Raw genomic sequence first — 18,336 nt, forward strand, 5'->3', positions numbered from 1 at the left:
CATTTTGAATGCGGATGCAGTGGCGGCTGGCTTGTACAGAGGGTGGTGGGGCACCCCAAAAATTATTAAAATAGACTTTTTATCTTGCAGCACAACGCCCTCCTCCCTCGGGTGTCTTCTCTTCTCAAGGAAGTTCCCGATGCAGGAAACTGCACTCCCCAATCCTGGTGCTGCTTTCACAGCATGAACGCAGCACCAGGATTGGATAGCGCTGCCTCTCCCAGTGGTCCTAAGAGCACCAGAGGCCTGCGCTTTCTCTGACCTAGCTGCCTGAGACAGCTAGTTTACAGATCTTTAAAATGTGCATGTCTGGTTGGCTGCCTCAAAATGGTCAGCCAAAGAGACATGTGCATTTTAAAGTGCATAGCTCTCTGCTGCGGCCACTCAGCAGCGCTGGCCCTGCCCCGTCTGAGCTTAGTTCAGGATGGGTGACTGAAAAATAAAACGGTAATAAAGGAACTTTATGACTGTTATTTTTCAGCTCAGGGGGCTTGTGAGGCAATGCTCCTCTGCTCAAATGGAGGAGCCTCCCCTGTGCGGTTGAAGTGAAAAGATGGGGTAACCGGTGCTGATTAGAGAGAAAAGAGAATGTTTCTACCTTGAAAGGTGCTCTGGGCTAGTAGATTTCTTCTAGTGGCAAGAAGGGATCACCTATTATTTTTTAAAAAGGCGTTAAGCGATATATCCTGGGTTATCCGCAAAGTGTTTGAGAGCTCAAAGTTCTTATGAAGGTATTGTGAATTCAGGGCTGAGCAGCGTTTTCTCAAATGCATCCTATGATTTATGACGGGGTAAGGCATTAAGATATGTCCTGTGTTGAGGTAAGCTGGGATGGAGTCTGGCAGTATTTCCATCTGGAGCTGGATGACCTGGTGCTAGGTGGAGGAGGTGAGGGAGCTTGTATGAAGAGTCTGTGAAAGAGTTGTAGCCTTCATAACAAGGCATGAGTTTAACCCCTTCCCCACTCATGACGGAACCGCTCCGTCATGAGCCACGGTCGCCGTGTGCTCATGACGGAGTGGTTCCGTCATGCTGCGGCCCTTGGCGGCCGCGCCGCCCACGCGGCGCTAATTCCCCGCCTGTGCGGGCGATTAGCGCAGTGGGCGGAGTCATGACGGAACCATTCCGTCATGAGCACAGCTCAACCGCGGCTCATGACGGAGCGGTTCCATCATGAGCACCGCGCCACTGCGCTGCCCCCCCACCCCCCCCCAGCGCTGCGGCGGAATTCCCGCCGCAGCGAAAGGGTTAAATGTCTTTTGGGATGGGTACAAAACCACATCAGCAGCCTCACATTTCATAATTCAACCAATAATGTAATTGAGAGAAATGCAATTATATGCTGCTTTGGAATATTTGAGAATTAAACAATGGATGCAACAACAACTCTAGCCACCTGGCACTCATGACTGTCAACAAACAGAACAGGAGCAGAGACGGACAGCATGAAAATCATTCCAACTGGAACGATTTAGACCGCCTAAAGTGAGAAAAGATGTATTAGACGTTGAAAAAATATTTAGATTTGATCACATTTAGAACAGTACAGTTTAATACACACATCATAATTGCTAACTGTTATAGATTAGGCAACCTCTTCATCAGTCTATAAGAACATATCTAGAGAAAGTATTGAAATGCTTATTTTCTGTTCAATTATAATGTGTAATTTCACTGACTGAGCTGGGCAGCTTTCATCACAGTTAAGGTCACGTGAGGTGTTCGCCATCATTACCTGTGTAATGGCAGCATACTGCTGCTCCCATTCCCTCCTCGCCTCTTCCAGCTGGTGTTCCCAGGTGATCTGAATGGCTTGTATTCGCAGCTCATTTTCAGTGAGCAAACGCCGCAGTTCTTCTGGAAATAGACGGATCTTGGCGTTAGGGGATTCCCATGGCCAAAGGGATCCAGCAACAAATTCACATTGCAATTGTTTTAGTATGAAAGGACGTCTCTCAATGGAGATGAATCGATTGCTAAATACGAGGGCAGTTGTAACCTTTGGCATTAACTAAACCCAGTCGAAAGCAGAATAGTCATTTTTTCAATTTTTCCATAAAAGAACACAATTAAGTACAACAATGAAAATAAGATTTGAAACTTGAAATCAAGTTTTGTGAATCTTGTAGTTTAACTGCTTAGGAGAAGCTACCAAGGTGTTTACATGTCTACGTAGGCCAGTGTGCCACACCAAGGTGCCAGAGGGCACCAATTTCAAATCAACACAAAATCAGAATATGCAACTACTGAAGAACAAACTCATGACGTCAATCGCATAGGCAATTCATGATTCTGTGTGGCATCAGATGGGCAGAGAAGGTCGTAAACTTCCGTCCTCGAATCAGACAAGCATCCGCTCACCCTGTCACCTAATTTTGGGCTTTGATAAAAGTAGGACTGCTTATTCAGCCATTCATCCAACTTAGACAGATACTTATCTTTCAGTTACAAATAATGCTAATGCCTACATTTTCTTCTTAGTCTTTTTCCCCAAGGCCCAGAAGATGCAACCAGCGGACACATCTGTGGGTGGCGTTGCATTGTTCATCCTAGTGTCTGTCCAGTCTGTACATGTCAATAAGGCAGTATTTACTTATCCAAGGGAAGTCCCAGGACAAAATGGATGAAACCGAATCTCACAAAACAGTGGATAAGAAGACGTTGTGCTGCATAAATCCTATGCATTATGGCTTTAGTCATGTAAGTGCACACATTAAATTGTGCACATGTGAATATGGCCTTATTCAAGATGGTGACATGTAAGCCTTATTCCCTGTACAGGATCTCCCCCAGCGCCTTGAGACCCTCAGGGGTGAGTAGTAGCGCTAACAAATGCATGATTGATTGATTGATTCTGTGAAGTTCTTCTTCTGGCGATGTCTCACATTTGTAGAGGGCTACATATAACATGGGGAGAGCCCTACCCCTTCATTGACCCCGGGGGTAGACTATTGAAGGACATTATGGACTGAGCTCCGGAAGCTCTTAGTAGTTTTAGCCTAGTTACTGTACTGTGAAACCTGACCAGTACGTAGCTCAAAAGTATCTTGGGCCTCAGGGAATGTCATGAATGTATTGCTTTAAAAAGTGGCTTCTAGCCAACCACCACTGATGTAACATATACACATACGCATATCTGAAGAGTTGCAAAGTAGTGTTGTGAGGGCAGACTGGGCAGTGTTTTGAATTGTCCAGGTAATCCACTGTCACTCAGGGGCGTAACAAAGGCCCCCGCAGTGCGGGGGGGCAAGTTCCAGGGGACCCCCTCAGCACAGCACTTCGGCGGGAGAGCTCCTGATAGAGTCTGGAGGGGGCCTCTGCACGTACCTTGCGGGGGGGGGCTCCCTCAATTATCGTTAAGCCACTGCTGTCACTGCTTGTAGGTTAACTTAATCGGGGGCGGGGTGATGCTGATACAGACAAAACCAATAATAGCTTGGGCGGGTGAGCTGTATTTTAAGCTGTTTTTCTGTTCAATGTCTACATATAGGAAGGATAGCAGATTAAATGTAATCCACCATTTTTTTTGCATTTCCTATACGTAATATGTTATCTAATTTCTATGAAGCATGTAATTCACCACCAGGCAGTTTCACGATGCTAAGTGTGAACAGACAGAACAACAACCTATTGTTTGAAGAGTCAGGTGTCAATGGCTTTGTGGAACTGCAGATGATCCGAAGGATAATGAGATTTTGGGGGAGCTGGCTCCCGGTGAACACTGTTTGATGGGAGAAAGTCTGACCATCCCAAAAGGCTTATTCGAAAAACGGCACTTTAAAAAAGACACATGAAACAGATCTGGCAAAAGGTGCCCAATAAAAGTCTCCACAAAGAAAGACGTATTACTGACATATAGGCAGTATAAATAATTATGAGAATTACATTTGATGTGCAATATGAGATTTACTAGAATTTGGTGAGAAAAAGGTAAAAAAGACACTGGTGCCACCACAATTTGGCTGTCTTGGAATGCATGAGCCATGATCTCCTGTCCAATGGCCAAAGACCCTGGTACCAGAGTAGAGTTTCACACTTAACCAAAAGAACTCATGATTTTGCCGGGATCAGCTTTAAAACAAAATCTGTTATCTACCCTCTGGAAATGTACTTTACAACAAACAAATGATGGACGGAATGCTGACAATGCATACATTCTCCCCCAGTCAAGAGATCTGGGTTAAATCCATCGTTCTTTTGCCCACTACACCACCCCAGTTTAGACATGGCCATATGCAAATCAGTCTTGACCCTGTGCCTCATGGGAACAGTCCAGCCCGAACTGCCAAGCCATGTCTTCCCTGGACCGGAATCAAGCATCCTAGGACCGGTTTCTGGCTATCAGCCGTCATCAGCCAGGATAGCTTGACTCCAGTGGCGTAGTGAGCACGGGTCCCACGTCTGGGAATACCCATCCCACTTAGGGTGAAAAGCGTTACAACAAACAAATGATGGACGGAATGCTGACAATGCATACATTCTCCCCCAGTCAAGAGATCTGGGTTAAATCCATCGTTCTTTTGCCCACTACACCACCCCAGTTTAGACATGGCCATATGCAAATCAGTCTTGACCCTGTGCCTCATGGGAACAGTCCAGCCCGAACTGCCAAGCCATGTCTTCCCTGGACCGGAATCAAGCATCCTAGGACCGGTTTCTGGCTATCAGCCGTCATCAGCCAGGATAGCTTGACTCCAGTGGCGTAGTGAGCACGGGTCCCACGTCTGGGAATACCCATCCCACTTAGGGTGAAAAGCGTTACAACAAACAAATGATGGACGGAATGCTGACAATGCATACATTCTCCCCCAGTCAAGAGATCTGGGTTAATCCATCGTTCTTTTGCCCACTACACCACCCCAGTTTAGACATGGCCATATGCAAATCAGTCTTGACCCTGTGCCTCATGGGAACAGTCCAGCCCGAACTGCCAAGCCATGTCTTCCCTGGACCGGAATCAAGCATCCTAGGACCGGTTTCTGGCTATCAGCCGTCATCAGCCAGGATAGCTTGACTCCAGTGGCGTAGTGAGCACGGGTCCCACGTCTGGGAATACCCATCCCACTTAGGGTGAAAAGCGTTACAACAAACAAATGATGGACGGAATGCTGACAATGCATACATTCTCCCCCAGTCAAGAGATCTGGGTTAATCCATCGTTCTTTTGCCCACTACACCACCCCAGTTTAGACATGGCCATATGCAAATCAGTCTTGACCCTGTGCCTCATGGGAACAGTCCAGCCCGAACTGCCAAGCCATGTCTTCCCTGGACCGGAATCAAGCATCCTAGGACCGGTTTCTGGCTATCAGCCGTCATCAGCCAGGATAGCTTGACTCCAGTGGCGTAGTGAGCACGGGTCCCACGTCTGGGAATACCCATCCCACTTAGGGTGAAAAGCGTTACAACAAACAAATGATGGACGGAATGCTGACAATGCATACATTCTCCCCCAGTCAAGAGATCTGGGTTAATTCCATCGTTCTTTTGCCCACTACACCACCCCAGTTTAGACATGGCCATATGCAAATCAGTCTTGACCCTGTGCCTCATGGGAACAGTCCAGCCCGAACTGCCAAGCCATGTCTTCCCTGGACCGGAATCAAGCATCCTAGGACCGGTTTCTGGCTATCAGCCGTCATCAGCCAGGATAGCTTGACTCCAGTGGCGTAGTGAGCACGGGTCCCACGTCTGGGAATACCCATCCCACTTAGGGTGAAAAGCGTTACAACAAACAAATGATGGACGGAATGCTGACAATGCATACATTCTCCCCCAGTCAAGAGATCTGGGTTAAATCCATCGTTCTTTTGCCCACTACACCACCCCAGTTTAGACATGGCCATATGCAAATCAGTCTTGACCCTGTGCCTCATGGGAACAGTCCAGCCCGAACTGCCAAGAACGATGGATTTAACCCAGATCTCTTGACTGGGGGAGAATGTCTGCATTGTCAGCTTTCCGTCCATCATTTGTTTGTTGTAACGCTTTTCGCCCTAAGTGGGATGGGTATTCCCAGACGTGGGACCCGTGCTCACTACGCCACTGGAGTCAAGCTATCCTGGCTGATGACGGCTGATAGCCAGAAACCGGTCCTAGGATGCTTGATTCCGGTCCAGGGAAGACATGGCTTGGTAGTTCGGGCTGGACTGTTCCCATGAGGCACAGGGTCAAGACTGATTTGCATATGGCCATGTCTGAACTGGGGTGGTGTAGTGGGCAAAAGAACGATGGATTTAACCCAGATCTCTTGACTGGGGGAGAATGTCTGCATTGTCAGCTTTCCGTCCATCATTTGTTTGTTGTAACGCTTTTCGCCCTAAGTGGGATGGGTATTCCCAGACGTGGGACCCGTGCTCACTACGCCACTGGAGTCAAGCTATCCTGGCTGATGACGGCTGATAGCCAGAAACCGGTCCTAGGATGCTTGATTCCGGTCCAGGGAAGACATGGCTTGGTAGTTCGGGCTGGACTGTTCCCATGAGGCACAGGGTCAAGACTGATTTGCATATGGCCATGTCTGAACTGGGGTGGTGTAGTGGGCAAAAGAACGATGGATTTAACCCAGATCTCTTGACTGGGGGAGAATGTCTGCATTGTCAGCTTTCCGTCCATCATTTGTTTGTTGTAACGCTTTTCGCCCTAAGTGGGATGGGTATTCCCAGACGTGGGACCCGTGCTCACTACGCCACTGGAGTCAAGCTATCCTGGCTGATGACGGCTGATAGCCAGAAACCGGTCCTAGGATGCTTGATTCCGGTCCAGGGAAGACATGGCTTGGTAGTTCGGGCTGGACTGTTCCCATGAGGCACAGGGTCAAGACTGATTTGCATATGGCCATGTCTGAACTGGGGTGGTGTAGTGGGCAAAAGAACGATGGATTTAACCCAGATCTCTTGACTGGGGGAGAATGTCTGCATTGTCAGCTTTCCGTCCATCATTTGTTTGTTGTAACGCTTTTCGCCCTAAGTGGGATGGGTATTCCCAGACGTGGGACCCGTGCTCACTACGCCACTGGAGTCAAGCTATCCTGGCTGATGACGGCTGATAGCCAGAAACCGGTCCTAGGATGCTTGATTCCGGTCCAGGGAAGACATGGCTTGGTAGTTCGGGCTGGACTGTTCCCATGAGGCACAGGGTCAAGACTGATTTGCATATGGCCATGTCTGAACTGGGGTGGTGTAGTGGGCAAAAGAACGATGGATTTAACCCAGATCTCTTGACTGGGGGAGAATGTCTGCATTGTCAGCTTTCCGTCCATCATTTGTTTGTTGTAACGCTTTTCGCCCTAAGTGGGATGGGTATTCCCAGACGTGGGACCCGTGCTCACTACGCCACTGGAGTCAAGCTATCCTGGCTGATGACGGCTGATAGCCAGAAACCGGTCCTAGGATGCTTGATTAAGGTCCAGGGAAGACATGGCTTGGTAGTTCGGGCTGGACTGTTCCCATGAGGCACAGGGTCAAGACTGATTTGCATATGGCCATGTCTGAACTGGGGTGGTGTAGTGGGCAAAAGAACGATGGATTTAACCCAGATCTCTTGACTGGGGGAGAATGTCTGCATTGTCAGCTTTCCGTCCATCATTTGTTTGTTGTAACGCTCTGGAAATGTACAGCACCACCAAGATACACATGAGGGGCTCGTGGGCAGCCTTGCTGCTCATTGAAAAGTGTTTGCAGAATAAGTCCACCCACAAATGGTATCAAATTCACCATTATTTAGCAAGACCTGGACTGCTCTCCTTGGGTCACCCACAGAACAATTCATTACTTTCACCCCTTTGGAACGGACATATCATCCCATATAGTTTTCATGTTTTTTTCTCACACACTCCATGATTTGTTCTCTTTCAACCCCAACAAACATGCTCACTCATCTCACGCTATCCAATTTTAAGGGAAACAACCAGAAACACCACTGTTGCAGCTGCTGTATGGCTATCTTTCCAGCTACTGGTACATAAAGGGAGTCACTGTTCCTTGTAGAGGAAGAAAGAGGAAGAGACTTTTGTCATGTGCTACTCTGTCTGTGGGGGACAGTGTGTCCTCATCTTAATGCCCTCACACACCCCGAAGGATGTCATGCTTCATTATTTGGGCTTTGCTCCTCGTCGGGCCGGCGCTGCAATGCCCTACAGGTCCCCCGAAGGGTCTCTTTATCAGAGATATTTTGATGAGAAGCCATTTGGGTGCGTGGGTGTAAGTGGCAGTGAAGTCTAAAGTGGTGTGTTAAAAAATGACTGAAGGGAGAGTGGGTACTATTTATTAGGGTGATCCCTCTGTTATTGTTAAAACAAAGTGTGTGGTACTGCTCTAGGGGATATTATGTCCCTCTGTAGGGGGTTATATGTCCCTAATGAACATATATAACGGTCAACATGTTTCACGCTGTATGTGGCCTCAGAGGGAGATCCAAAGTGCTTCTTCAGGACCAAAGGGAGTTCAATTTTAGTATCAGTGGCGGCCTGAACTAACTAGTGCTGCTAATTCTGTAGAAGGGAGTAGCGTTTCCCTTAATATTAAATTCAGGACCTCATGAGATCAGTGAGGGCACTCGGGAAGGTTCTCCCGCCGGCGGAGACAGGGAGTGGCATGCAGGTGGATCGGCCCTGCTACTACCGGAGAACCTTCCCGAGTGCCCTCACTGATCTCATGAGGTACTGACTTTAATATTAAGGGAAACGCTATCCCCACATGGTACCATCAGAAGAGGGGTACAGCCATGAGCTCTAGGTTTGCTCCCTCTTATGCTTGCCTGTTTATGGGGTGGTATGAGAGGGAGCACGCCTGGAACAGGTGTGCCTCCTCCTGGACAGAACACATCATGTTCTGGGGGAGGTACATCGACGATATCATCTGCCTATGGTCGGGGACTGAGTTACTGCTCTTGGAATATTTCCAGTATTTAAACACCAATCCTTACAATGTCAAGCTTACAATGGAATATCACAAGGAGAGCATGAACTTTTTAGACTTACACTTCTACGTTAAGGATGGGCTGATACAAAGTACGTTGCATCGCAAAGAGACTGCCTGCAACACAGTACTACACGCCAGTAGCGCACATGTGAGTTCAACCATCAGGAATATCCCGTATGGGGAGATGGTCCGCATTAGACGCAACTGTAGCGAGGAAGACAGCTTCAGCAGCAACATCCAACAAGTAAAAAAACTGATTTCTAGCAAGAGGATATAACAAGGGGGTCCTGGACTTAGCTGAGAGCAGAGCACAAACACTGACTAAAGAATCCACATTGACAGAGGGCAGAAGGACCAGAAATAATAAGGAAAGTATTGATATCAAATTAATTACACAGTACACTACGCACAGTGACGTTATTTTCAAACTATTACAGAGGAATTGGCATCTGCTAGAGGAAATCCCCAGCCTCCGAACTGCAATTGGAACAATCCATCAGTTACATACAGAAGGGGTAACACACTGAGAAACGAACTTTGTCCAAGCTATGTAGCGACTGACACTGAGAAGGGGGCAACATGGTTACCAGCAAAACCAAAGGGTTTCTACACACCCAGTTTGTGTAATATCTGCAATTTGGGCATTAATAAGATTACGAAGTTTACCTACAATGGATCTGTAGATTTCAATATTACTAAATTCATTAACTGCAATACCACTTTTGTGGTATATGTGATTGGATGTCCATGTGGGTTGATCTATGTGGGCAGCACCAATCGTAGCTTAAAACTTTGTATTCAGGAACACAGAAGGGCCATTCTCAAAGGAGATCTAACATACCCAATGACAGAACACTTTGCCAAGAATCACAAGGGTGAAGCCACCTTCTGGTTCCGTGCCATCAAACATGTTGAAATGGGAGCTAGGGGTGGTGACGGGGAACTTCACTTAAGTCAGTGTGAATCGAAAAAGGATCTGCAAACATAGAAGTATCAACCAGGGTTTCAACACTGATCATGAAATGCATTTTTTTTCTAGGGAATGGTTGAAATATTTCTTCTAATCAAATGTTGTGCCACTGCTATATGGGAAGGGACCATCCAGTTTCTTCTGAGAAAAGCTATCTTTGTTGGGGTGTTCCGCTTTTATTTTAAGTGGTATTATATTCATTATGTATATCCTGGAGTGATTGTGCTTTTACTGTAAATGTGTGTTAAATATGCAGTTATTTTACTACCTAACTGATTTTCACCTTTATATTAGTACCATAGTAGATGATCCTCACTCTACTACACTGGGAGTGTGATATTTTTTTCATTATTATTGCCCTGCTTATACACGCATCAGATGAGAAATGCACCATGTATAATTGAACATTTGCATCTTCCATACTAGCACTTTCAGGAGGGGCCATGTATGAGGTGGCATTGGGACTGATATTTCCGAAATGCTGTTTTTCATTACACCTATGACTTGTAGGATTGGCTGAAAATCTACACTTACATCAGTATCTCCCTGTCTCTGACAATCTGGATCATTCATTATCATATTCCCCCTTTTTTCTACCTCCTCCCTGCCCTTATTTCTGCCTCTCTATCTTGAGGGTTTCGGATGTGTGTGTGTATATTGACCAATTTTGGGGCATATTATAAGTTTTAAATATGACGGTAGTTTCTGTTTTCCCCTTTTCGTTTTCGATATTTGTATATATAGGGTATTCACTTCGAGGGATGGTTAGACCGCTTACATATAGTGGCCACCCCGTGGTACCAGCTCCACGGAGGTTCGCGGTTACGAATAGCCCGTCGCTTGACTTTCGCGTAATATTGATTACCTTCCTTTTTCATTTATGGGTAGTCGTTGTACATACGGCATTTCATTTTAATTGAATTTAACACACGGGTGACAGTGTCTGTTTCATAAGGTTTTAATGGCAAATGACACTATTTAGAAATGGCAGCTGTTTTTTCCCCCGTGTTTCCATTACCTAATTTCCGCCTCTCTTCTTTGAGGGTCTTGGATGTGTGCGTGTATATTGACTAAGTTTGTGACGGATTATACTTTTTAAACATGATGGGAGTTTTTGTTTTCCCATTTTCATTTTCGGTATTTGTACAAAAATGTATTCATCTCGAGGAGTGCTCAGACCTCGTACATATGGCGGCCACCCAGAGGTTCCAGCTCGACGGAGGAGCGCGGTTATGAACAGCCCGTCACCTAACTTTCGTGAAATATTGATCACCGTACCTATTCATTTGGGAAACTTATCTTGTGGGCGTAGGAACTATCTAATAGAGCAGACATGCAGGCTAGCATCTTGGCCTGGGGCTAACTTGGGCAGTTTCAATATTCCCTAATAGGGAGTGGGGCAGCCAGCAGGAGTGGGTTTGTTTAGAATAGCGTGAAATGTCTACTTGATAGCGATACAGATAACTTATGTTCAGTGCAGGTTCTATCTGCACAAGATTTTCTACACCGGGAGACTCAGTTTAAGACCAATAGGGAATTCACTTACAATCACCGATAATTGGGTCCATGCCGAACGAAGCATCACAACGGGTTCTTTTTCTTTTTCCTGTCTATTTGTATAGGAGTTATCATACATGTTATCGCTGTGTTGGGTCCCAGTGCAATACTCGGGACTGAGTAGAATTGAATAATAATAATATTGCTTAAAGAAATCGATGGGTTATGGGGTACGTTATCATACTATTACTTAGGGTTGGTGATAAGAGGATTGGGGTGCTGAGCATTGGTTTTCTGGTGGTTGGATGTGAATTTCACATTCTATTTGGGCTCATTGGCCAACCCATATAGGAGTGTGTACTACCCCCTACCCTATTTTCTCAATTACAGATACAGTCTGCCTATGTCAGACCCCCACAATTCTCACCTCGTGTTTGCGGAGGAATCCCACAGGGACGACAGGAGCAACCCCTACCTGAACCCTTCTGTTACTGGAAGGACTGAATACACTAGCCAGTTTCAGGAGGGAACCGGGGGAGATTGCCAGGAAGGGTGGTGCGAGTGGGACTGTGGATGACGTGACGGGGATACCCTTCGTGGCTCCTAGGCTGTGTAGAAGTCCACGATCCCTAAGGCAAGAGAGGAAACAGGGATGACTATAGTACAGGGTTAGAGCGGAACATGCACACCCCCCGAGCTTTTGGGGGAACACAGTACTAAGGGGAGCAGTACTCTTTTCTGTTTACCTGTGAGCGCGGTGTTCTTGTACAGAATGTCAGGCGTTGGTATCAAACGAGGTCCTTGCGGAGAGTGAAGAAAAAGACCCCGAAGGGACGCCAGGGTCCGAGCGCTCCTGCGCTCTTGGGAAGGATCAAGCACCAGGAAAGCGCCACTGCGCTAGAGGGAGGAATACCGGTGTGGCGACTTCGTGCCGTCGCACAAGTCATGTGTGAAAGTAAGCAAGGGAAGGCGCCACTGCGCTCTGGGGGACAAGTAGGCAGTTCTGGCGACTTCGTGCCGTCGCACGAGTCGTCTCAACAAAGGTAAAAAAAGCGCAACTGCGCTCTGGGGTTATAAGGCAGAGATGGCGACTCCGTGCCGTCGCACGAGTCGTCCCAACAAAGGAAAAGCGTCACTGCGCTCTGAGGTTACCAAGGCAGGTATGGTGACTCTGTGCCGTCGCACGAGTCGTCTTTACAAACAAAGGAAAAGCGCCACTGCGCTCTGGAAGGTAATAGTGCCTAGGGTGGCTCCATGCCAAGTATAAAGTAAGGCGGGATCTTTGGGCGCCCTTGCGCGGTCCGGACCGACTGTCCGGTTGCTGGAAGAGCTTTCGCTACGCTCCTGCGTGTCTGCGAAGCTCAGGAAATGAATCCGAAGCGCCGAGCCTGCCGTCCTCCGTAGTGATATGCTCAGGTAACCGGAAGTGACGGCCGGCCGGCGGCGTCCACTACGTGCCGCCAAAAGACTAGACTGCAACCTGCCGGGACCACCCAGGGGGAGGAGTCCCGTGTCAACTGAGGAGTGCCCTGCTTCTGGTTTACGGGTGAGGGGCGCAAGGAAACATGACAGCACCCACCCCGAAAACAGATCTACCCACCCGGTCACAGAGGGGTAACAGGGCGAGGTTTCTGGGGATGCCGGGCATGAAAGGCTCTGACTAAGGAAGGAGCATTACGGACGTGTGACAGGGGTTCCCAGGAGCGTTCCTCCGGGCCGTAGCCTTTCCAGTCCACTAGGTAGAACAGTTTTCCCCTAGTTCTGCGGGAATCAAGAATGGCCCGAACCTCGTATTCCACGTGGTCTTCAACGGGAACAGGAGGAGGAGGTTCTGCCAACGAGCTGTCTGGATGTACAGGGCGTAAGAGGGAAACATGAAAGACAGGGTGTATTTTCATGTGAGATGGTAGGGAAAGCTTCATGGCCACTGGGTTGATGATCTTGGTGATGGGATAGGGACCCACGTATCGGGGCAACAGTTTCTTGGGGCCATGCGTGTTGAGGTTCTGGATGGATAACCACACCTTGTCTCCCACCACATAGGCTGGTTCGGGTTGCCGGTGTTTATCGGTGTTGTGTTTGTAGTATTCTTTGGCCTTTGCGAGTTCAAAACGAGCCTGTTGCCATATGGTGCGGAGGGAAGCATGGTGTTCCTGGATAGTAGGCACTCCACACGGTCGAGCTTCCACCCAGGGGGTCGTTCTGGGATGATATCCCTGGAGGCAATAAAACGGGGAAACCCCTGTCGCCGCATGTTTGCTGTTATTGTAGGCGTACTCTACGATCCACACCACTGCGGACCAGTCGGTTTCCATAGACAATAGCAGGCAACGGAGGTACTGCTCCATAGTGCGATTTGTACGCTCGGCCTGGCCATCAGTTTGGGGATGGTAGGAGGACGATAAACAGGCTTCCATCTGTAATATCGAACAGACTTCAGTCCAGAATCTGGATACAAATTGGGTACCTCTGTCCGTTATCAACACCGATGGGATGCCATGTAACCGCACCACGTTCTGCATGAACAGGGCTGCCAGTTCTGCCGCTGACGGTAGATGCGTGAGAGGAATGAAATGCGCCATTTTTGTCAAGTGGTCCACAATCGTAAGAATGGTGGTGTGTCCTGTGGAGGTTTTAGGGAGCTCTACCACGAAGTCCATCGAGACCATGTGCCACGGGCAAGGCGGAACCGGAATGGGGTGTAACAGCCCTACCGTGGGTTGTGAGAGCGTTTTTCCTTGAGTACAGATGGCACATCGAGCGACATAGGCTTGTGTGTCATGGTTGAGGGTGGGCCACCAGAAGTGTCTCTGCAGTAATTCCTTGGTTTTTTGGTACCCTGGGTGATCAGCTAAGGGGTGGTCGTGGCACAGGACCATTGCCTGTAGCTGTTGAGTGAGCAGCGGTAAATAGTATCGTCCGTCTTTGAACAGGAAGCCGTTGTTTTCTGTGATCCCTTGGACGTCTCCGACCCAGTCGTCTCTGGTTTTCTGTTGTAACTCTTGGTGGAGTTGTGTCAAGAAGTCGGATGACGTAACTGCACCCTGAAAGCAGCGGATGGGAATTACGGGTACTGGTTCTGCTGGGGGTTTCTGGTCTCCGTTTTCCTCGATTCTTGACAAGGCGTCGGCTTTGGCGTTCTCTCTTCCGGGTCTGTAAGTGATATGGAAATCAAATTCGTTAAAAAAGAGGGTCCAGCGTAGCTGTCTTGCCGTTAATGCTCTGGCTGAACGGAGGAACAGTAGATTCCTATGGTCGGTGAAGATGGTCACCGTATGGTTGGCATCCTTGAGGTAGTGTCGCCATTCTTCAAATGCTGCTTTGATGGCCAGGAGTTCCTTGTCCCCAATGGAGTAATTGCATTCAGCGGGTTGTAGCTTTCTGGAGTAGTATGCTACTGGGTGAAGCATGTTGGTCTTGTCGTCTTTCTGTGATAATACTCCCCCGAGGGCGTTTTGCGAGGCGTCGGCCTCCACGATAAAGGGGCGTGTGGGGTCCGGATGTTTCAGGATTGGAGCCGAGGTGAATCGGGCTTTCAAGTCACGGAATGCCTGTTCTGCTTTGGCGTTCCATGCGAACAGCACCCCTTTACGCAGAAGACCGGTAATGGGGGCGACAATCCGGGAGAACCCATCAATGAAGCGGCGATAGTAATTCGCAAACCCTAGGAATCTCTGGACTTGTTTCACGGAGGACGGGGCTGGCCATCTCAGAATGGCATCGACTTTTTTGGAATCCATCTGGACGCCTCCTGGTGTCAGAATGTGTCCCAGGAATTCTACGGTTGTGGTATGGAACACGCTTTTTTCCAATTTCACGTACAGCCCGTGTTGTTGCAATTGTTGGAGGACGGCTCGTACGTGTTGGCGATGTTCCTCCGTGTTCGCAGAGTAGATCAGTATATCATCGATATATACTATGCAGAAACGGTCAAGGAACTCCCGTAACACCTCGTCGATGAAGTACTGAAATGCGGCCGGGGCATTGCAGAGTCCGAAGGGCATGACGCGGTACTCAAATAACCCGTACCGCGTCCGGAAGGCGGTTTTCCATTCATCGCCCTCTCGGACTCTGACAAGATGGTAGGCCCCTCGCAAGTCCAACTTGGTATATATGGCCGCATCTTTCACTTGGTCCAGTAAGTCAGGAATTAAGGGGAGTGGATACCTGTTCTTAACGGTTATGGCATTCATTGCCCGAAAGTCAATGCATGTGCGTAGATCCCCCTCCTTCTTAGCCACAAAGAAGAGAGGGGAGGAGACCGGAGATTTGGAGTGACGGATAAACCCGTTCTGAAGGTATTGAGTGAGGTAGTTGCGGAGATGGGTGTTTTCTTTTTCTGTGAGAGAGTATATTCGACTACAAGGGAGCGTGGATCCCGGAATCAGATCGATTCTACAGTCAAAGTGTCGATGTGGAGGCAGAGTATTAGCTCCTTGTTCGTCAAACACTTGGGCCAGATCCCTGTATTCCTGGGGTATAGACTCCTGTGTAACCGAGCCCATGCCGTCTCTAGGTAGGATACAGGCTAGAACCTCTCGGGTCGCCTCTTTCCCCGTGGAGGGGTAGCAGGATTGGGCGCAATAAACAGAGTCCACTGTTGTTTTGCCAGTAACACAATCGATCAAGGGGTTGTGCTGAACCAGCCAGGGAAGGCCTAATATCAGCCTGAACTGGGGGGCATCAATGACATCGAAGGCAATGGTCTCGGTATGATGATTTTCCAACACCATTCGCAGATCCTCCGTTTGGTATCTAACCAATCCTGAGGTTAGGTCCGTACCGTCGACGGCCTTGACTATCTCTGGTGTCTTCTTGGCTTGTGTCAGTATGCCCAAACCCCTCATGTACTGTGCATCGATGTAATTCCCGGTTGCCCCAGAGTCTATTAAGGCAATGACACGCCAGGAAGACCCTGTAAACGACTGAAGGAGTACGGGTATACCCATATGGTGATGGCGGGCGCAGGTGTTCGAGGTCTGCGTCTTCTCGGTGTGTAGTCCCAGTAGACAGACCCCATTATCTACTGGGAGGTCTCGTTTCCCGTCCTTTCTTCTCTGGTGATCGATAGAGCCGAAGGGTTCCTCTCCTTGGACTGGCGTGGTTTAGCAGGGCAATCCCGCACGAAATGCCCATTTTTGCCACAGTACAGGCATAGGTTCTGCTTCCGCCTCTTATCTTTTTCTTCTTTCGTCAAGGGAGCCCGAACCCCCCCGATCTGCATAGGCTCGGGTGTTTCACGGGGTTTTGGAGTTTCCCGGTACACCGGGAGTCTGGTCTCACTTCCTCTGAACCTATCGGTTCTTCGCTCTTGCAGACGATAGTTTTGTTTCACTACCATATCAATAAACTGGTTTATGTCCTCAGGAGGTTCCGTCATCTGTGAGATGAGATCCTTCAATTCTTCCCGAAGACCCCTGTAGAATACTGACACTTGTTTATCTTCTGGCCAGTGAGCCTCCACCACCAATCGTTTGAACGTTGTGATGTAGTGCAACAAGTCCGTGTTGCCTTGTTTTAATTTGAGCAATTCGTTGTCCGCGGCTTGGACGAAGGTATGGCGGGCAAACATGCGTCTCATGGTCTCCTTAAAAACTGGAAAGTTATATAGCAAAGGTTCGTCGTTTTCTACCAGGGGAATGGACCAATGAGCGGCGTCACCTCCTAAATAGGATAGAACGAAGGCGACCTTTGAGGCATCATCCGGAAAGGCGGTGGTTCTGGCCATGAAGTGCAGGTGGCACTGGTTGAGGAATATGCTGAACTTAGTACTATCACCGTAGTAACGTTCTGGTGCGGCCAATTGTGCCATGGGTTGGGCTAACACCTGAACGGGGGGAGGATTAGACGAGACAGTAGGCGCCTGACCCCATGGGTTAAGCAAAGGAGGTCTTATTATTCCGGCTGGTTAGGTTTGTTGTCCCTGGGGTGCGCCCCAGGCTCCTGTATGCCCTGCACCCAACTGTCCTTGTAACGCAGTGACATCGCTACGTAAGCTCCGATTCTCAGCCTGGATGTTAGTTAACATTGCTGCTATGTCCTGTAACGTAACATCGGGGCCCTCCATGTGTCCGGGTAGGATGATAAACTTGGGCTTCGGATTCTGTCAGACCCCCACAATTCTCACCTCGTGTTTGCGGAGGAATCCCACAGGGACGACAGGAGCAACCCCTACCTGAACCCTTCTGTTACTGGAAGGACTGAATACACTAGCCAGTTTCAGGAGGGAACCGGGGGAGATTGCCAGGAAGGGTGGTGCGAGTGGGACTGTGGATGACGTGACGGGGATACCCTTCGTGGCTCCTAGGCTGTGTAGAAGTCCACGATCCCTAAGGCAAGAGAGGAAACAGGGATGACTATAGTACAGGGTTAGAGCGGAACATGCACACCCCCCGAGCTTTTGGGGGAACACAGTACTAAGGGGAGCAGTACTCTTTTCTGGTTACCTGTGAGCGCGGTGTTCTTGTACAGAATGTCAGGCGTTGGTATCAAACGAGGTCCTTGCGGAGAGTGAAGAAAAAGACCCTGAAGGGACGCCAGGGTCCGAGCGCTCCTGCGCTCTTGGGAAGGATCAAGCACCAGGAAAGCGCCACTGCGCTAGAGGGAGGAATACCGGTGTGGCGACTTCGTGCCGTCGCACAAGTCATGTGTGAAAGTAAGCAAGGGAAGGCGCCACTGCGCTCTGGGGGACAAGTAGGCAGTTCTGGCGACTTCGTGCCGTCGCACGAGTCGTCTCAACAAAGGTAAAAGCGCAACTGCGCTCTGGGGTTATAAGGCAGAGATGGCGACTCTGTGCCGTCGCACGAGTCGTCCCAACAAAGGAAAAGCATCACTGCGCTCTGAGGTTACCAAGGCAGGTATGGTGACTCTGTGCCGTCGCACGAGTCGTCTTTACAAACAAAGGAAAAGCGCCACTGCGCTCTGGAAGGTAATAGTGCCTAGGGTGGC

The 18,336-nt window shown here is 48.9% G+C and overlaps 1 protein-coding gene across 1 annotated transcript in view; it reads right to left on the reverse strand.

The window, feature by feature from the left end:
* The window catches only part of LOC146821397 (kinesin-like protein KIF28), a 777,435-nt gene that overhangs the window by 561,701 nt on the left and 197,398 nt on the right, over nucleotides 1–18,336 (reverse strand). Inside the window, exons 12-14 of the mRNA XM_085609842.1 lie at nucleotides 16,672–17,215; nucleotides 13,067–15,166; nucleotides 1,736–1,857 (exon numbers count right to left, since the gene is read on the reverse strand). Of these exons, the coding sequence (XP_085465968.1) occupies nucleotides 1,736–1,857; nucleotides 13,067–15,166; nucleotides 16,672–17,215 (2,766 nt within the window). The remainder of the gene's footprint in view (nucleotides 1–1,735; nucleotides 1,858–13,066; nucleotides 15,167–16,671; nucleotides 17,216–18,336) is intronic.

This window comes from Triturus cristatus, chromosome 6, assembly GCF_964204655.1.
Source record: "Triturus cristatus chromosome 6, aTriCri1.1, whole genome shotgun sequence".
NCBI lineage: Eukaryota > Metazoa > Chordata > Amphibia > Caudata > Salamandridae > Triturus > Triturus cristatus.